General features: G+C 46.0%; 1 protein-coding gene across 8 annotated transcripts in view; it reads right to left on the bottom strand.

The window, feature by feature from the left end:
* Positions 1 to 17,779, bottom strand: part of NRAP (nebulin related anchoring protein) — a 74,492-nt gene extending 56,713 nt beyond the window's left edge. For 5 of the 8 annotated variants that reach the window (XM_080912509.1, XM_080912513.1, XM_080912511.1 and 2 more), the window contains exons 1-11: positions 17,539 to 17,779; positions 17,140 to 17,234; positions 16,515 to 16,602; positions 13,707 to 13,805; positions 10,653 to 10,757; positions 9,171 to 9,278; positions 8,050 to 8,154; positions 6,810 to 6,917; positions 6,445 to 6,546; positions 2,581 to 2,685; positions 1,564 to 1,680 (exon numbers count right to left, since the gene is read on the bottom strand). In XM_080912509.1, coding sequence (XP_080768635.1) covers positions 1,564 to 1,680; positions 2,581 to 2,685; positions 6,445 to 6,546; positions 6,810 to 6,917; positions 8,050 to 8,154; positions 9,171 to 9,278; positions 10,653 to 10,757; positions 13,707 to 13,805; positions 16,515 to 16,602; positions 17,140 to 17,234; positions 17,539 to 17,610 — 1,104 coding nt within the window. In that variant the 5' untranslated portion in view covers positions 17,611 to 17,779. The remainder of the gene's footprint in view (positions 1 to 1,563; positions 1,681 to 2,580; positions 2,686 to 6,444; positions 6,547 to 6,809; positions 6,918 to 8,049; positions 8,155 to 9,170; positions 9,279 to 10,652; positions 10,758 to 13,706; positions 13,806 to 16,514; positions 16,603 to 17,139; positions 17,235 to 17,538) is intronic. The other 3 variants (XM_080912510.1, XM_080912514.1, XM_080912516.1) reach the window with 1 other exon arrangement.
* Between the last annotated feature and the right edge of the window lie 355 nt (positions 17,780 to 18,134).

Genomic DNA, 18,134 nt, shown 5'->3' with positions numbered 1-18,134 from the left:
TCTATCATGATGAGGCTTGGGAAAGTATGATGCTGAGCATTTAAAAGTCAGTGTCACCAATCAGCTCGGTTTGAGATTAAGGCCGTTGGAAGTCACAGAATGTTCTAAGTCATTTACATCTCTGCAGAGAATACTTTTTTCATAGCCACAAATTTTTTCTGTTGTCACCCAAAGGTCTCCAAGTGCTGAACAGCGGTGTAAACGGCAGGAGCCTCGATGAAGGGACACTAGAGCTCCGGAGAGCTCGAGGACCTATGTCCTTGCCAACTAGTCCTGGTTCAGAAAGGCTTAAGCATGGGGTGGTTTAACCAATGCACCCTCCAGCAGCTAGGCCAGCCTGGAAGGAAAGGGAAACTTGGGTGGTAGACACAGCTCCTCTGAACTCTGACCCCCGTGATAAGGGACACATGGCATTTAAAACAGACTAGACGTTGATTCCACACTAACATAACAATTTATGGTCTTAAAAGTTGGAGCGCAGGGGCAAGAGGGATGTCTCAGAGGTTAAGAGGGCTTGCAGCTCTTCCAGAGGACCTGAGTTTGGTTCCTAAGTTGAGCAGCTCTTACCGGCCTGTAATCCTAGTTCTAGGGGGATATGGCACCCTCTTTTGGCCTCTGAGAGCACCTGCACTCACATGCACGCAGAATTAAAGAAAAAACAAATCTCTATAAGTTGAGTGCTCTTTCTAACAACTACAAACCTGGCACTTCTGAATATTTAGTAAGTTTTGAGCCAACAGGAAAAGATTTCATGTGTTTGGTTCTTTATTTGGTGCATTATTTGGAAACTGGCAACATGAGGACATTCTGCATGGTTCCATTTTGTATACTTGTTTAGAGCCAGGATATCATGTAGCACAGGCTGGCCTCCAGCTCACTATATAGCCTAGAGTGCTCTTGAGCTTCTGATCCTCCTGCTCTACCTGACAAGTTATATTATGTATGTGTGTATGTTGTATGTATGTGTGTATGTGTATATATGTATGTGTGTATATGTATGTGTGTATGTGTATATATGTATGTGTGTATGTGTATATATGTATGTGTGTATGTGTATATATGTATGTGTGTATATGTATGTGTGTATGTGTATATATGTATGTGTGTATGTGTATATATGTATGTGTGTATATGTATGTGTGTATGTATATATATGTATGTGTGTATGTATATATATGTATGTGTGTATGTGTATATGTGTATGTGTATATATGTGTGTATATGTATGTATATATGTATTGTGTATGTGTATTATGAATGTATGTATATGTATCTATGTGTATATGTCTATATATGTATTTGTGTGTGCGTATGTGTGTATGTTGTGTGTATGTGTGTATATGTGTGTATGTATGTATGTGTGTATGTATTTTTATGTATGTATTTATATGTGCATATGTATGTGTGTATGTTGTATGTGTGTATTTGTATGTATGTGCAAGTGTCTATATAAGGTTATAGATATGTGCCACACCCAGCTGCATTATTTTTAAACAAGGCACTGCATTCACTATCTGAGAGAGAGGGGGACAGGACAGAAGTGTGGGTGTCCCCAGTACTCACCTCACTCGCAAGCTTGCTCACACTCTGAGCTCGCTTGAGAACCAAGTTGTCCTGGGCTGCGAGGGAGTGGAAATGTGCCGCGCCCTTCATCTTATGGAAGTCCTGCCTGTATTTGATCTGAAAGAAGCACACCAGGGGTGTCTGGAGTTGTGGCTGCCACATTAACAATGGCTCAGGAGGATTCTCTAAAGGAAGGAAGTTCCCAGGGGCTTTCTAAAATTTCTCGGTAAATCTAGAAGCCACTTTATTCTTTTTGTGCTAAAACTTTTCCTGGCTATGTCCGCACACTTCTCACTCGTTGCACACTCCAACACTGCCTGGATTAAGGAGACAGGTTCCTCAGGCTACTATGGCAAAGAGAATAAAATCCAACCGCATTCTGCCCAAAATATCAGCACCCATTTCTGCAGTGTCTCAGGAGACCTGCATTTCCCATCTCAGGGCATAGGTGGCGCTGTTCCGGGTACCTCGGCACTCACTGAACAGTGGCAGAAAGAAGGGCTTAGGGTGGAGTGAATGCTAGGCTTCCTTCAGAGACCGAGCCCAAACTGGCATGTTAAGGACTGTGGTGCGCACCGCACTCTACCAACTTTAATTATAGCCCGTCTCTCAAGGACCGACTGCCAGCGGCCTAACATTCTTTAAATAAAAACCACTTCTCGCTCGCTGGGTCACACCCATTTTGGTAATCACAGGACTTCCTTCGCTGAGCTTTAGCTCACAGGACGGCGCGGTGGTATTTTGGCAGAGGCTCGCCTCGTCCCAGCTAATCTGCGTGCACAGCGCTCGCACTTTCTGCACATGGCCTAAATGAGCAGGACACTTGTCCAACTGCACTTCCAAGCAAACAGATAACACAATCAAAGGCTATGAACCGATCGATAAGACACTGAGTTTGCACCACAGGCTAGCAGTCTGCTCTTGCTTGGCTCTGGGAGATGTGTCTGTGCGTAGCTTTCGGCACATGTGGCTGTCAGCATCCCATAATAAACCCTCAGTGGCTCTGCCAATACTTACATCGCTAGCAAGTTCATTGGCCTTCTTGGCGTTCTGATAAGCTGGGGTGATCATGGCCGGGAAGCTGCCCTTTCCTCTAGGTTCCTCACACTCTTCTGAGTAAACCTGAGAGTCAGTCAAAAACTTGATCAGTAGTGTGTCCCTCCTGGCACGGGTGGGGGCAGCAGTCATAGCCCCCAAGACTGATCACAGCAAAACTCATCCACACTGGAGATTCCACTGACTGCCAGAGGTGTACATGTGGTGAATAAGATTCTAGAGCTTGGAGCCTGGACCATTATATCATACGTACATGTATACATACATACACCATATCATACATACATATTCTATAGCATGCATATATGCGTGCATAGATGCACACACTATATTATACACACATAAACTATTTCATGCACGCATACACACACTACATCATAATGCACGCACACATACATACATGCATACATACAAAAACTATATCATACATACATATGTACACTATATCATAATACAGGCATGCATGCATACATATATGCATACACATACACACTATATCATGCATTCATACATACATACATACATGCATGCATACATGCATACTATGTACACCTGTCACCATGAATGTTCTCCTCCTTATCAATCATCACTATGTCAGATAAGCCAAGAGACTCCCCCACCCCCATTCTGTTATTGAAAATACATATTTGAATCATGCCAGGGAAGGGTCCACTAGTCTCAAATAATACTTTGCTAAACACAGAGGGGGGTGTGCGCAGAAGGGTATTTGACATCTCTGATATTGCTCCCCATCAGCAAAGTGTGCTGTGTGACCAGATGTCAGGTTTTGTGATGAGGAGCTCCGTGCTGCCATCAGTCTCCGCGATAGGGTAACCGCGTTTTGAAAGATGAGAGTTATTGTTCTCTTTTTAATCTTTTCCTTCCTTCCCCGTCACCACTTTTCAACTCCAGTAAAGAAAATCCTTCTTTCACAAAACCAGCATCCCGTGAACAAGAAGGGACACAGTAAGTAGAGACAGTTGCACCTTCTCCTGCAAGTCCTTCACCCCAGACCTGTCCTGGGCCGAGCCAGCTGCTTCTTCATCTGAACTCTGCCCTGGGCAGGACACAGTCTTCAGAGCCCCAGGATCAAAGCACTCACCCTGGGGCCTCCTCTGAGACAAGAGCACCATGATGGGCTCCAGCAAATACATTTCCTTAAGTAAAATACTTGGATGAAATCTAAGGAGCCAGGCTTCTTCCCTTGGCTGCCAGACTGTTTGAGTGAGGCGTGGGGAGAAAGGTAATTTCAGAGGAGGAAAAGGATCTAAGTTTGCTGTTTGGTTTTCTGCTCTTTAGTTTTGCTTTGGTAGCTTCATTTGAAAGAGAAGGGGGATAGGAGGGAGGGAGGAAAGAAGGGAGGGGGAGGGAGGGAGGGAGAGAGGGAGAGAGGGAGAGAGAGAGTCTTTTGTAAGGTACTGACTTCTATTGGAGAATCGCTCAGTTATAAATAACAAATTTGCATGGTATGGTTTTGTTTTGTTGGTGGGTGTAGTCATTAGCAAGGGTGAATTGTGTAATGTTTAAGGCACTACAGGTATTCACTGGTTACTCGCCTGCCTGCCTCAGTCCCTCCTGCTCATACCCTGCAGAGTTAAATGACACAGGAAAATGCCACACTAGACCGAGCTCCCTCCACAGCCAATCACAGCGCTAACACTCACCTTAATTCTTGAGTTTGTTATCGTCAAGACTGGACATGGCAGTCAACTTGCTCTAATGACTAGTAACCCACTAGAACACTACCAAATTACATGTCAGCTACAGGCCAAATTTAGCGTCCAGGCTTCCCCTTGACCCTCTCCCCAAATGAAGATTGAGTAAGCTCTCCCTCCTGATTGGCTGCCTGAGTGTTCTGGGTCAAACACAATCAGTGAAAAAGGTGTATTTTGAGGGTGGGGGGGAGGGGAGAAAGAAGCTTCTAAGATTTTTTTGCTAATGGGCTCTGTGGTTTCCCAACCTGTGTGAGCACAAATGAAATTACGCATGTGTTATAACTAGATAGTGAAAATACAGACTAGATTTTTTTTTTTTTTGCTAAGTATTAAAGCAAGAGTTTTCTGTTCTGGTTTGTTTGTTTCTTTGTTTGTTTGTTGACATAAGATCTCATTATGACGCCCAGACTAGATTGGAACTCACTGTGTTTTCCCTTCTTGCCTCAACATCATCACACTTAGCTCCTGCTAGGTGGGGTGTGTGTGTGTGTGTGTGTGTGTGTGTGTGTGTGTGTGTGTGTGCTTTTTCAAAAACAATAAAATAAAACAGTTACTAGGCATTTTTCTGTGTCTTCTAAACTATGGGATAAGTAAGAGTGCATCTCACTGAGTTTAATACAAGATGCCTATAGTTCGCTGTGTGCTTTAATTAAACTGCCTTTTAAATTCCAAACTGAGCATTTCTTGCGTAGGCAGACACTTCGAAAAGGGTTCAAAACCTATCTTCAAATACATTCCAAGAGTCACGAGGGCATATGCCCTCCTGTGGTGACTTGGCTTTCTTAAAGAGGAGAAATCAATTGTCTGCAGTTTGCTATATAATTCATGCATGCTGCCAAATAACTAAGAAAAATACCACTTAACCTCATTGAATGTATCACTAACACACACACAGTTACACACACACACATAAATGCACTCACACACACATACACACTCACACACATACATATATACTTATACAATACACTCACACACACACCTACACAAACTCACATATACACTCACACAGTCACACAAACACGCCATACACTCACATATATACACTTACACAATACACTTTCACACTCAAACATACACATACACTCACATACATACATACATACATACACACATTTACACACTTCCAATATTTTCACCTGGGACTATAAAAGAATAGTGCTTCCTTTATGTCATGATGACTCTGTAATACCATGTAATACACAGGAATGTGAATATAAGTCACACAGAGTGTGTTATCTTGACCTTTCTACTCCATGACCTGATACAGTCCTGTTGGAAAATGGAATGGAGAACAAGACTTTCTAGAGTATACTACAATGTCTAGCAATCTAGGTGAAATAGTTGCTTCCTAAGAATTTAATTCCTGTAACTTGGAGGAATACTCAATATTTTTCAAGATACACACACACACATGCACATGCACATGTATGTGTAGGTGTGCATGGGTCCAGAGGCCAAAGGATGACTTCCTGCTCTATCGTGCTCCACCTTATTCCCCTGAGACAAGGTCTTTCATTGAAACTGGAGCTAGGCTGGCAGTGAGTAGGCCCTAGCACTTTCCATGTTTCCATCCTAATCCCAAGCTATAGTTTCACATGGCAATGCCCAGGTTTTTCCTTCCTTCCTTCCTTCCTTCCTTCCTTCCTTCCTTCATTTTTTTTTTTAAAAAAAAACATGGATGGTGGAGATTTGAACTTACTAGGCTCTCTGCCCAGCTCTCAAGACATATATTTGAGTCCTGTCAGTGATGACCTCACCCAGGCAGTGATGACCTCACCCAGGCAGTGATGACATCACTCAGACAGTCATGACCTCACCCAAGCAGTGATGACCTCACCCAGGCAGAGATGACCTCACCCAGGCAGTGATGACCTCACTCAGGCAGTGATGACCTCACTCAACCAATTGGATTCCTTGTAACAGTTTTCTAACGAACAGATGGAAATGTCTTCTCACTGGCCAAAATACCACATTAGAACAGGTTTTTCTTTCTAAACAGATGAGCTGAGCTCTGTACATTTCCTGCACCAAGTCCAAACCCTGATCACAAGTCCACGGCTGTCACAGCTGGCCTGGGAGAAGACCAGCTCCCAGAAGTGTCACGTACCTGGCCACGTCGGTCTACAGAGTCCTTTGTCACCGTGCCCTCAGCTCCGACAGGACTAACCACTCCCTTCATTTCTCTCTGATATTGTTGATGGTACCTCACCTGTTGGGAGTAAGAAAAAACTCAGTGAGTCCCAGTGTAAGAGCCACAAAGGTAAAAGTCGGTGCTTTGTGGCCTCTTCAGTCTCTGCTTAGGTCTACGGAAGTAGTAAGTCACTGTCATGGGGAAAATGATTGACAACCACGACGAAAAGGTACTACTTGTCTCTGACAAATATATAAGAAACAGACAGGAAGTTGGACCTCTCTAACCAGGTTAACTTCCTGCTTCCTCCTTAACAAGAACACACAACCACGGGCACTTACATCACTGGCCAGTTCAGCGGCTCTTTTGGCTATCTGATAAGCCGGTGTGATCATAGCAGGAAAACTGCCTTTCCCCCTCTGCTGCCCACCGTCTTCCATGTATCTCTCCTGGAAAATTAAAGAGAGAAAAACGGAATGACCTCCTGTGGTTGTACAGATGATCCGAGAGGGGGTTCCTCTGGGAGCTCCGTGAGGCCTGCCTATCACCTTGGGCAGTTCTTACTGTACAGATCAGCCTACAGCTTGGTGGGCCACACTCATCTGTCTGTTCATCCCCAACACCCAGCACGAAGCCTGGCTTCTGAAGACACACAGTGTGGAGTTCGGCACATCCATGGGTTGCACCTAGTGTGGGCCGGGGTGGGGCTGGGCAGAGCAGTTAGTCTCTCTCTGAAGAGCTGATGTCATGTTTGGGAGAAGTGGGCATCTAAACCTCAGATCTCAGCCGGGCAGGTGGAAACTACTTCTGAGCATGAAGTTGGGGTTGTGAAGCTGGGGTTGTGTTTCAACTTTCCATTCAGAACCATAATCGATTCTTTGACTTAGCACAATGTGGAACTTGTGGGCTGAGAAAAGGGGAGTAGTGGCCCCTTCAGAAGTCACCCCCTCGGGTCTGCAGTGGCAGGAGAGGTTTCTCTCTCATCTGCATCTGACAGCCTGGCTTGGTTCAAATACAACAGACTGACTTCTGTTTAAAGAGTTTTTGCAAGTCCTGTAAGGGCGGACTTATGTCTTGTGACCTCGGGAACTTCTTCCTCGTACCTGGGCATGGCCAGGATTCTGCCTCTGTTCTTTCTTCCCTCCCCTCCAGATAACAACTACAAAAAGGGGTCTTAAGGGTCAGCGTGCATTAGACTGAATCATTTGAATGTGTGTGTGTGTGTGCGGTACACATGTGTGTGTATGCGTGTGTTTATATGAAGGAGAGTACACACTGGGTAGGCTCATTTGCATATGTATATGCTTACACAGAGGGGCCTGAAGTTGACATTTGGTATCTTCCTTATGCACGGAGGCAGGGTCTCTCCAGCAACATGACGATCTCTGATTCTGGCTAGTCTACCCTACCCATCTTGCCCCAGGCTCTGCTGTCTCTGCCTTCCAAACTCTGGGACTGCAGGGAAGACAGCACACTTGTCTGGTTCTTGTAAGGGTTGTGGGGATCTGAACTCTGGTCCTGATGCTTGTGTGACAAATGTCCACTCAACCGTCTCCCGGGACCTCCTGTGTCACTTCTTACATCATTTTGAAGCTGTCCCCCAGCTTTGGCCCGCAGCAGCTCGGGAGTGTCTGCCACCGGAGTGAACGTGGAGACTCGCTCATCATGGCCTCTCTTGTATTGCACCTGATAAGGAGAAACTGAGTCAAAGTGGTGCCATGCCTACCTCAAGTCTCTGTGAGAACCCTGATCTATATGCTCTAGAAGCTACATCTTCAGGCAGTAAAACAAATTTGTTCCAAGTCTGTACCAACAGACACTATCTTTGCTAATGTACCGGCTCTTGACCAGGCCACCTAGGGACAAGTTGCCCCCTCCCTGGAACTTTCCAAAACACCCAAGAATGTGAGGCTCTTGTCCAGGTCAAGTTGCCCCTGCTCTGAGACTTTTTCAAAACACCCAGTTCTGAGAAACAAAACAAGGACAAAAACCCACTGAATTTACTGGCTGACAGCCACAAGGTCTCATGGAAAAGTCCCAAATATGCATCATCATCAGCCTAAAGCCCCTTATCCAATGAATCCAAGGGTCACTGTGACCCACCAGTGAGGCGCCACCACCCCATGCTGTTGCTGAAATCTGCCCTCAGAACTGTATTTAAAATGTGTACTTTGAAACCTTGGGGTCACTTCTGCCCCACTTGCAGGACAGCCTCAATGCACTGGAACCATTAAACCAAGAGCAAGAGTTTATTGAATTGATCTTGGCCTCTGTGTCTCTGTGGAAGTGGACACCCTGGTCGTTGGGTGGAACTATTATTTATCATGAATAATTTGACAAGAGCTACACAGAGAATGTTTGAGAGAGTCAGGATTCAGATCCTAAGTTTCTGTCTCTAAAACCTGAGCCCTTAACCCACAAGCTGCGCCAATCCCAGGTAAATCCACATCTGCTCTAAGAAAAGACAGCAACCTGGAGAAACCTTTACTTTAGCCACTGGGCAAGTCACAAGGTCTCTGGGTCTTCCCCCTTTCCACATCTTGTAAACATGGCCCAATGAAGGCACAGAGGACGAAGCGTTAGGAAAGCATGACTTCCTCCACAGCCCTATAACATTTATTTCGTGTTGTTTTCCTGAATTGCAGAGCTTGCTGCGTTCATATCCAAAGTTAGCATCGTCAATGGAGCCTGGGGGCTCTCACCTGGCTGGCTAGCTGGTTGGCTGCCTTGGCCCGTTGGTAGGCAGGGGTGATCATGGCGGGGAAGCTCCCCTTACCTTGCTGCTGTTCACTGTCTTCCACGTACCCCTGCTGGTCAGAACCACAGCAGCATGAGAACAGACAGGAAGTCACGAAACTGCCACCAAACCAGAGATGCTGGACTCATTCTCCATGAGGAAAACACTGATGTCTGGGGTAAGTTTGCACATGGCACGTGAGAAAGGCTGAGACCCTCCCCTGTTTACACCATATTGTGTAGAGCCTGGTACAATCCTCTCAGGTGTTCTTATATCATAACACAGGCATAATCCAGGAGCCTTGGCTGGAACTCAGCTCCAGGGAATGTTCTACAGCTCAGGAAGGGAAATGTCTTATTTTTCCTCCTTACTTTTCTAACGAGAAACAAGACCTCATATTTCTATTGCCTTCTGTTTTCGAAGGTGAAACAAATTACAGAGCTAACCATAGCTGGGCAGTGGTGGCACAGGCCTTTAATCCCAGCACTTGGGAGGAGGCAGCGGCAGGAGGATCTCTGAGTTCAAGGCCAGCCTGGTCTACAGAGTGAGTTCTAGGAGAACACAAAGAAACCCAGATTTGGGGTGGGGGGGGAGAGAAAGGAGAGGAAAAAAAAAAAAACTAACAGTAATTTCCCGTGTAGGTTTTTCAAAGAAGAGCTGTGTACCGAAGGAGCGAGGGCAGCGCCTGCAGTTCAGGGTCTCTGCGGCCCTCTGTTCCTACACTGCCTAAGCATTCCCTCACAGTCCTGGAGGTGAAGAGTCTAATGGAGGCCATTGGGACTGGCTCCTTCTGAAGCAACAAGAGGAGATCTGCCCTCCTCCCTGTCCCCACTGCCACTCGGGCAGTCCTGCCATGCCAACCTAGCCTGGCCCAGCCCTATTACTCTCCCACCTAAGCCTCCCCCTTGCCCCTACCTACTGACTAGAGAGAACCTTGTGAGTCCACCATAAGAATCTAGGTTCTTCCCATTGCAAGACCCTTCACCACATGTGTAGGGTGTCTTTGATGGGTGAGGTCACTGAGTATTGGGGTCTACAGACTGGGACCTCATGGGAATCTGACAGGGCAGTGTTAAAACTCGACTATAACCTTCCTGGCTCGAGTGTTGAATACTTATTCCCTACCTTAGCATGTGGCACTCTCACAGAGAAACCAGGCTGGGCCTGGGGTAGATGTAACCTTCAAAGGCTGACCCCTTGTGAGACACTGAGGTCACATCTACTCCAGACCCAGCCTGGTTTCTCTGTGCGAGCAAGTCACTTTGATGAAAGGGAGGCCCTCTGCACCCAGGAGCCCAAATAAACCCTTCCCCTTTGTTTCTGCCAGGCATTTTTCACCGTCGTGACAAGACTCATAAGGGGCAGGGTGTTTACGAAAATCTCAAAAATAAAGGACTATCTAAAGGAATTGTCACCTACTAGTTGTAAGTAGTCCATAGGCCCTTACCTCACCGAGAGACTGCCGAGCTTCGACCATCCTTACGATCTCGGGGTCCGGCAGAGCTCCTGGACACCAAGTGCTCCCTTCCCCATACCCTGGCCAGTAGTCTCTCTGTGCAGGAAGCATGATCATGCATTTAGACACACTCCCTAGCATGATCATGCATTTAGACACACTCCCTAGCATGATCATGCATTTAGACACACTCCCTAGCATGATCATGCATTTAGACACACTCCTTAGCATGATCATGCATTTAGACACACTCCCTAGCATGATCATGCATTTAGACACACTCCCTAGCATGATCATGCATTTAGACACACTCCCTAGCATGATCATGCATTTAGACACACTCCCTAGCATGATCATGCATTTAGACACACTCCCTAGCATGATCATGCATTTAGACACACTCCCTAGCATGATCATGCATTTAGACACACTCCCCATATGCTTAGTTGTTCATCCCACACCCCCATAGTCCACCCTACACCCCGAAACACTCACGCTCCCACAGTCACCCCAAACTCCCTCCAGCTCACCCCACACTCCCCATAGTTGACTCCACACCCCTACAGTTCATCCCACCTTCCCCCACCCATCCCACCCTCCTTCAAGTCCCCGCCCCATTCCCAGGAGGACCCCGTCCCTGTCAGAATAAGCTGTTCTCTAAAAGCAAGGAGCCCCTCCATTCAGGGTCTCAGCCAACCAAAGTACTCATGCTTCCCAGAGCAGAAAATGACCTAATCTCTTGAATAATTGAATTCCCTGAGACTTTCCATGTTATGGAAACCTTCCAAGTGCAATCAAACATCTCCTTGCTCATCGGTGTACTAAGACTGAGCAGGGAGAAGTCCCCATAGACAACAAGTCTGAGGTGAGTCAGCGCTATCTGGAAAAAAGTTTCAAAACCTGCCACTTGTCTCAGAAGATTGCCAAGAAAAAAAAATAGGTTTTTTTTTTCCTTTTAAAATATTTGCTGTAAAACTTCAGGAATAAAGCAAACACAGAAAATAATGATTAGAAAATATGTGTGTGCTCGCGTGTACTTTAAGGAAATTTTAAGGCATGTACTCATTTCTTGTTGTCTGTTCCTCAGAAACACCCTCCTTATCCAAAAGAGACTGAGGGAAAGAGTGTTTGTTGCAACCTTATTGTTTATAACATAGACAACCTGCCCATCAATAAGAAAACAGCTACATCTGCTCACAGTGGTGCATCCTGAACACACCCACAACAGCTGGAAAGGGAAGCTGATGTGGAAATAGCTCTGGGGTGTCTGTAGGATGTAAGGTGACTTGGAAAACAATGCGTATTGTTCAGTGAGAAAAACCAAAGATAGATTAATATAGAATCATCAATAAAAATATCAGTAGCTGATGTTTTTGCACCTGACACTATCCTAATATCTTTGCGTTTATCTATTCTTTCATCTTCGCAATAGCCCTGTGGATTAACAAGTTTTATCGTTAAGTTTACTTTGCATGTAAAAATTGTTTTCTGATTTGATCTGAGAGGGATCTCATGCTACACATGGGTCTGGACCTGTGACCCTGGCCAACATGTCGGGGCCAGAGACATCATAGGTCCTAGGGTCCCCTACTGGTGTTGTGTTAAATAGAAATGTTGTGACCCTGCCACTGAACACTAATGCTTATATCCTCAGATCAGTGATCCTCTTGCTGTTGGTCGGAGACACAGAGGTTAAGGCACGGACTCATAAGTTGCCAAAGTTCCAAGAATACAAGACAGTAGATCCCTAGCCCCAAATGCATCTATATCCCCTGCTCCCACGCCCACCCCACAGCTCAGGGAAAATCACAGGAAGGGGAGGAAGAATTTGAAGCTGAAGGATGAGAAAATGGCCCCCACAATAGACAATGCTGGGACTGCATGCAGTGTCACCATCTACACAAGACTGGTCCCCACAATGTCACACCACGGATTGGGAAGAGCCTCTGAGGCCACAACCTTCCTTGGAGGACTTCTGGCCATTAGCGGTTGTTGGGTGAGAAATGTCATTTTCTTCGGTGGTGTGGACACTGATGAGGGGTCTACATTCCAGTAAATAACCTCCTACCCACCCACTCGTGTTAGTATCAAACAGTAGTCAGTCAGTCTGTCTGTCTGTCTCTCTCTTACACACACATCATCATCATCATGAAAACAGGAGTGTGACTTGAAGAGTTTCGTGAGCAAGCTAATACAAACACAGTCATGACCCAAATTCACCATCTATATGCATAAAAATAATAATTTTAAAATAAAAATTAAATTAAGAAAAAAAAAGGGGTGGCTAAATAGGTCAGCCCAGGTCCTTTTAGTAAGGGAGTAGCTGTGCCCAAATGTAAGTACTTGATGCTAGCGATGGACAGAACATTGTGAGACAGATAAATGGTGGAGAGACAGACAGGTGACAGTTACAGACAGAGAGTTAGAAGACGGATCTAAGTACACAGGAAAGTCATGCACGTTAGGAAGGTGGGCACAGAGGTAGTAGTTAAAGCCCTGTTCATCAGTCTTTCACGCCAAGGACGTTTTAAATACTGTATATGGAATCAGAAATAAATATGCTAAGGACATTTTAAGGAACCGGCCATCAGTAGACAGGCCACAAGAAGAATAAGTCAGGGACATCCAAGACACTGTGTGACCGATGTGACACGCTGGACTGCGGGTGAGATGACAGGAGAGGGGAAGCCGTTCTGGGAGGCCCTCCTAGGGCCAGGCGGCAAAGACTGGATCATACAGGGGACAGAGACATGGAGACTGGGGCCAGGTGAAGTGTCACAGAAGAAGAGCAACCCTGGCCACAAGGGGAAGATGCTGTTCCTGAGGACAGAAACCCTGCGGTTGTCGGAGAGTAGGCAGCGGAGCTGAGCTGGAACAGGCACAGTAGGTGCTCTTAGGAAACAGGCACAGTAGGTGCTCTTAGGAAGGATGATGGGGGTCCCCTAAAGACATGTGGACAGAAAGGCTGGCTGGCTGTCTCTAGAGGTGTGCTATCATTGGTCTTCGTCCCTGTAATTCGCATTCTCTCTCCCTCCACACACTCACCTCATTCATCAGCTGGCTAGCTGCCCCTGCTCCGGCCTTGGACTTCATGTCCCAGTGGAGAACGGATTTAAACTGCTCGCCATCTTCTTTGCCGTCGATCTGTATACAATGAAAATGTTTTCAACGCCTTATCAGTCCCACTGGTTTCCTTGGTGCCACCGGCTGGATGACATGTTGAACTTCTGCTGTGTGCAAAGCTCTATTGAGTGGTGCAATTTAAAAGGCTAGAGTTACTCCAGCAATGTGGCTCAGCCAGTAAAGCCACCAAGCCTGACGACCTGAGTTCAATCCCCAGCACCCACAGGGGGAAAGAAGATAACTGACTCCACAAATAGTCATCTAACCTACACACACACACTCACACACACACACTCACACACACACACACTCACACACACACTCACACACATACACTCACACACACACACACAGACACACACACTCACACACACACACACTCACACACACACACTCACACACACACACTCACACACACACTCTCACACACACTCACACACACACACACTCTCTCTCTCTCACACACACACACACAGAGAGACACACACACTCACACACATACACACTCACACACACACACTCCCTCTCTCACACACACACAGAGACACACACACTCACACACACACACTCACACACACACACTCTCTCACACACACACACACTCACACACACACACACACACACACACAGTACAAATATATACATACATACCCACACATAAATAAATGTGTAACTTTTAAAAGATAAGATAAATTCTAGAAATGTGAACAGGAAGCTCTAGCTTAATGTACATTTTTCCCCCCAGAGTGAAATTTGTGAAGTAGAAAACCATGGATCTCTGCCGAATCCCCACTCAAGGTCTTACCAAAATTCCCAGTTACTACCACCTTTCTTTCCTTTCAAAGATTTTAGCATATGCACAATATATTTATCTCTTTTTTAACTGGCTATGTCTCTCAGGGAAGCGGGAGCAATATTGAAAATCTCATTCATTACACACCTTAGTTCAAAGAATTAAGGCCTAGAAAGAACATGATTGGCCATTTCAACTTTTCCTGATGGAAAAAGAGGTGAAACGGGTTCCAATAATCAACTGTTTTATGTGCACACACACTCTATACACCATACATATGTGCATATATGTATGTGTGCACACACTTTTACTTACATGAACAAAAGTACATGCTGCAATATATCAATGTACAGAAACATATTCACAAAAATATACACACACATTTCATACAGACACACCCATACATGCACACAGGCACACACACATACATATTGCATACATACAATACACATGAATGTATGCACATATAATGCACATATACAGCAGTCAGTGCACATATCATGTGTCTTTATGTGTGGTCGTACATGGCCATTCACACTTGCTAAGTGCACTCTGCCCATGTGCAAACATACGAACATCACCTCATAGTCTTAAATGCAAACACATAGACACACTCAGGCCTCCTGGGAAGCTGGCTATAGTCTAAAAGACAATGAGAGGTTACGCTATGTCCTGCCAGCCCAGTTATGTCACACACAGTTAGAAGGAAATGAATCCACTGCCTTCTAGAACAGTAGGTAGCCCTAAGGCTGGGGAGGCTGGCAATGGCAGGCAGTGTAGATCCCTTTGTAGGGTATGATACACCCCAACAGATGCTTAGAGCAAATACTTCTCCCTGTCCACATCTGCAGAAACATCTGGATGTATGAAGTTTCAGTCTTTCTGGCTTTTGCAGTTTGTCACCTTCCAGGTGACACAGGGGGCCAGTAGTATGGACTCTGCATCCAGACAGGTCTGGATCTGCGCACAGTGGTGTGGATGGAGTTGTACAACATCTTTGAGTCTCGGCCTTCTCTCCAGAAGAACAGGATAAGAACAGTCTCTGCTCCCTTGGGCTGTGGTGTGGATGGAGTGAAGTAAACAACCTCCAGTCAGGGCAACACACACCGGGAAGTGAAAGCACAAAGCGGAGAACTCGGGGGGGATAGGTCTGGTCACGGCAGCTGGAGACAGTCATGGGCAAGGACGGAAGCATTGAGACACTTCCTTAAGGACAGTCCTGATACCAGAGTCCATGCAAATGGGAGCAACACCAGGAAAGGGCTCTGGGGTGAAGAGAGATCACTAGAGAGCCCTCCACCTGCTGGGTAATTCCTAATTTTAGAAATCTGCCTAATTCCACCCCAGAGCCTAGTTTCTCTCAGGCCTGCTGAAGGACCAGTGACTCATCGTGTGAATAGACACAGCGGTTCCGGCAACAGCTGAGCGGGTGAGAGAAGCTAGCTCACTGTTGGATTTAAGGCCCCACGCTCCCAAAGCAAACTTCATTCCTCAAAGCATAGCTGAGCTATCCTCCCCAAAGGGGGATCGTGAGGTTATATGTAATCGTAAGCCACCGCTCAGTTCAAGGAGTGTGAACTGCAGGGTTTCAATATTCTATTCCAAAATAATACCCAGGGCTTTCTTTTCTTTTCCTATTTTTTTTTTTTTGGAATAGTTTTCAACTATGTAAATTTTGTTTTATGTGTTAACGATCTAATGTAAGCAAAGCCTATTGGATAAAGCGATACCATGGTCTGGCTGGCCAGACATAACTTGAATTGGTCTCTAACGTTGAGGTAGGACAGAGCGCAGCAATAATCTTTTAAGAGCACTTTGCATGTGTCTGAGGAGGAAGTGAATTGGTCCGCATACAGGCAGAAACACTTAAAGCCCAACAGGTGTCGGAGTCCATGGACTTTCCTTATAGGTGCTTTCAAACGGCAAAAGTGACTTACCCCACCCATGGGTGCCACAGACTTCTTCAATGTTAGATTTAAAGGCGCATGGTAGACACTGGTGAACGTGTTGTTCTTAGGGTTGTGCCTGCAGAATTAATACAGATAAAAATTAGCCACGTTCTCATCCGAAGGGGAAAAGGGTTCTTACAATACCAGTCTCTTTTTACGGTGGATGAGCACAGCACTCAAGGCCTCGGCTCCTGAGCGCCCAATGAATCGCCCGCAAAGACTCAAATCATGCAAACTGAACACATGTAACAGTGAGGGACATTTCGCTGAGGACAGTCACTTGAGAAGTTCCCAACAGAATAGATGAATCTGACATCACTCGAGAGAAATAGCTTTCTCGGGTGCCTGTCTTCGGCTGTTCCACTGTTCTGCGGAGCTCACCGTCCGACACACAGTTACAGAGACAGACCTGGTTTCTCCCTAACTAGAAATTCGACATTTATTGGCCATGGCTGAAAACCCCACTTGGGCTCTGCTGTGAGTAGATATGAGCGAGCACTTTGGGAGAGGCGCTGCTCGGAGTCCAGCCCGGAGCCTGGGAACTGGTCCCTCAGTTGGCCACTTGTTGAAAACCAGAAGTCATGCTGTGGCAAGCAGGGCACCAGACACTTACGCGTGACAGTACGGCCTTTTCTGGTGACTCACAAAGTTATTAACAGAAAGCATCATCTTGCAGACTTCACAGTGAAAACATGCTTTGTGCCATGTCTGAAAGTCACAGAAAAGATCTGTAAGTTAGCTGTCTTCCTCCATGCCTGGAGCTCACAGACTTTAAGGTAAAAGGTTGGGGATTTTGGATAAAATAAGGTTAAAATTCCTAAACTTACACATGAGTATGTGTTAAGATGAAACTCCCCCCCCCAAACAGCACAGAAGACATAGGGATGAACAAAACTTAAATAAAGTGGGAAAACACATCTTTCTTTTATTATTCAGTATACCTCTATACGTAAGACGATAAAAGTCCCACGTTTGTCACTCTACCCAAAGACCATAGAGTGAGTCCACTGACCTGGTCTATGCAGCTGATCTTCTCAGCGGGGTAAACCCCATAGCCACACCGAGAGCAGGCCTGCACGTTCATCTTGGAGTGTGAGAGACAGGGAGATGCAACAGGCGAGATCCGCTAGAACCCCCGGCCGAGTCTCTACTGTCTTCAAAACCCCACCACTATGAAACCCCTCTGGACGCCTGGAGCCTTCGGAATCCAACTTCTACTTTCCTACGCCGACTTTCTGCTTTGGAGTCTGCAGCTGGTTGGCTTTTAAAGCTGCCACTTACTCAAGTGACAATTTTTGGCAACCCCGTCAGCACACATGCGTCTGAGACAAGGTAGAGGTATTTCAAGCTGACATGCTTCTCAAAATAGAAAAGTTAACTCACGACGGCATCATGTTTATGTGGATAACCAACTCTTACTCTCTCTCTCTCTCTCTCTCTCTCTCTCTCTCTCTCTCTCTCTCTCTCTGTGTGTGTGTGTGTGTGTGTGTGTGTGTGTGTGTGTGTGTGTCTGTGTGTGTGTGTGTGTGTGTGTGTGTGTCTGTGTGTGTGTGTGTGTGTGTGTGTGTGTGTGTGTGGTCGTGTTGTCAGATGCTTAGGCCTGGTGAA

Source organism: Micromys minutus (assembly GCF_963924665.1).
Source record: "Micromys minutus genome assembly, chromosome: 2".
In the NCBI taxonomy this organism is placed as follows: Eukaryota; Metazoa; Chordata; class Mammalia; order Rodentia; family Muridae; genus Micromys; species Micromys minutus.
Note: the sequence above shows the minus strand (reverse complement) of the source record. Positions and strands in the feature narration are given on the sequence as shown.